This window comes from Echinops telfairi, unplaced genomic scaffold, assembly GCF_000313985.2.
Source record: "Echinops telfairi isolate 266 unplaced genomic scaffold, ASM31398v2 ScPeMD7_7458;HRSCAF=8496, whole genome shotgun sequence".
NCBI classification, from domain to species: Eukaryota; Metazoa; Chordata; class Mammalia; order Afrosoricida; family Tenrecidae; genus Echinops; species Echinops telfairi.
The window spans coordinates 50,041,629-50,043,285 of record NW_022111358.1 but is presented as its reverse complement, the minus strand read 5'-3'; the positions used below and the strand labels follow the sequence as shown (position 1 = coordinate 50,043,285).

The following is a 1,657-nucleotide window of genomic DNA, read 5'->3' as shown; positions in this document are numbered from 1 at the left end:
GGCGGCGGGGGCCCTGGGTTGCCCCGGGGGCCCGCAGCAGCCAAGGTCTGGGGGTAGTGTCACCCCCGGAGGGCAGCCGGCTGGGCACCGAGGTCAGACAGGTGCGCTCCCGGCTGCTGGACTGAACGACCGCGAAGGTCCTCGGAGGAGAGGCAGCCTGTCGGGAAGGCAGACACCAGGCCTCGGGACTGGGGCGGCACGCTCAGAGCGAGCGCTGCAGGGGTGCGGGGCGAGTTCAACACACGTGGCGATGGCCAAAGGCTATGTACCCAAAGCAACGCCACCGCTGTCCACGTGATCCTGGCTCATGGCCACCCCAAAGGGCAGGGCAAAGCTGCCCTCACCCCCCTCATCTCCACAGCGCTCTTCCGAGGAGCAGCTAGTGGGCGTGGACTAACCTACCCACTGAGCCTGCAGGCTCTGTGAAGCATCCGTCGCACTGGAACATGCCACCATCTAACCAGGAGGCTGTCACCCTGCCAGTGCACGAAGGTGCTGGGTGCTGAGCGCCTCGGCTGATAGCAGTGATTTGGCCGCCTCCCTGTGACAGGTGGTGGTAGCCGGTGCCGCCCTTGAGGGGCGGTGGAATGGATGGACGATGTCCAGTGGGTTGGCTGATTGCCCTCCCACCCTGCCTCCAAACTCACCCTGCTACCCCTTAAAGCAGAGACAGCCCCTCCTTCTCTGAGGAGGGCGGGCCCCCCTCCCCCTCACCTGAAGACCACACTTCAAGAGCTGAGCCTTTTACCCTCATGTTGCCTCTGAGCTACGACCAGCCTGAGACCCCAGCAGACCCCCGGGGGGCCATTGAGAATGGCTCTCTCCCCAGAGGAGGTGCTGGCTACTATTCCAGACCCACCCAGGAGCGTGTCGGGAGAGAGGCCACAGCCCTTGAGAAGTCCAGGATGGCTCTGCTGGGTGCATGGGGTCACTGTGAGCTGGGGTGGACCCCCAGCAAATGGACAGGAGCAGCAGCTACCACACTGCTGAAAATGGGGTCCAGCTGGGGGAGCCAGATGTACTGACAGTGTCCACCTGCAGGGATTCTGAGCCCAGCTGCCCTGGCATGGTACTCAGTTCCTTGATGGAAATGTGGACGTGTAGTGGCCTGGCCCAGATGCCAGGAATTCCTCAGTCCCTCGGGAGAATACACAGAACTCAAGGGCTTGGAGGGCAGGGGCATCAGGTGTGACGCACTGCCTTCCAATTGAGACTGACTTGCTAACCCTATAGACCGAGTAGAACTGCCCCTGTGAATTTCTGAGACTGCCTCTTTACAGGACTAGAGAGTCCCACTGTTCTCCCGAGGAGTGGCGGGTGGTTTCGAAGTGTGAACCTTGTGGTTAGCGGCTCAACGCATGACCACTGCACTGCCGTACTGGATCCGAAAGGCGGGGGGGCTGGTGGGGCGGCACGTCTGATGTCCTCCAGCTGCAGGAGGAGGAAACTGGCCCCACAGGACGGAGTAGTGGCACCCTTTGGGTTTCCGAGACGCAGTCTCGACAGGAGGAGAGAGCAAGGACACTCACCATTTCTATCGCTGGAAACGGGTCTTTGGAGCAGTGTTGCTGATCTTACAGACGCCACGTGATCTCCAGCTGTTTCTATCGCAAGGCCACATTTTCCAATGACCAGTCCTTCCTGTCTCCAATGTCTG

At 61.3% G+C, this 1,657-nt stretch overlaps 1 protein-coding gene across 1 annotated transcript in view; it reads right to left on the bottom strand.

Moving 5' to 3' along the window:
- Positions 1-1,657, bottom strand: part of CHMP6 (charged multivesicular body protein 6) — a 7,715-nt gene that overhangs the window by 4,860 nt on the left and 1,198 nt on the right. Inside the window, exon 2 of the mRNA XM_045299522.1 lies at positions 23-157. Within this exon, the coding sequence (XP_045155457.1) occupies positions 23-157 (135 nt within the window). The remainder of the gene's footprint in view (positions 1-22; positions 158-1,657) is intronic.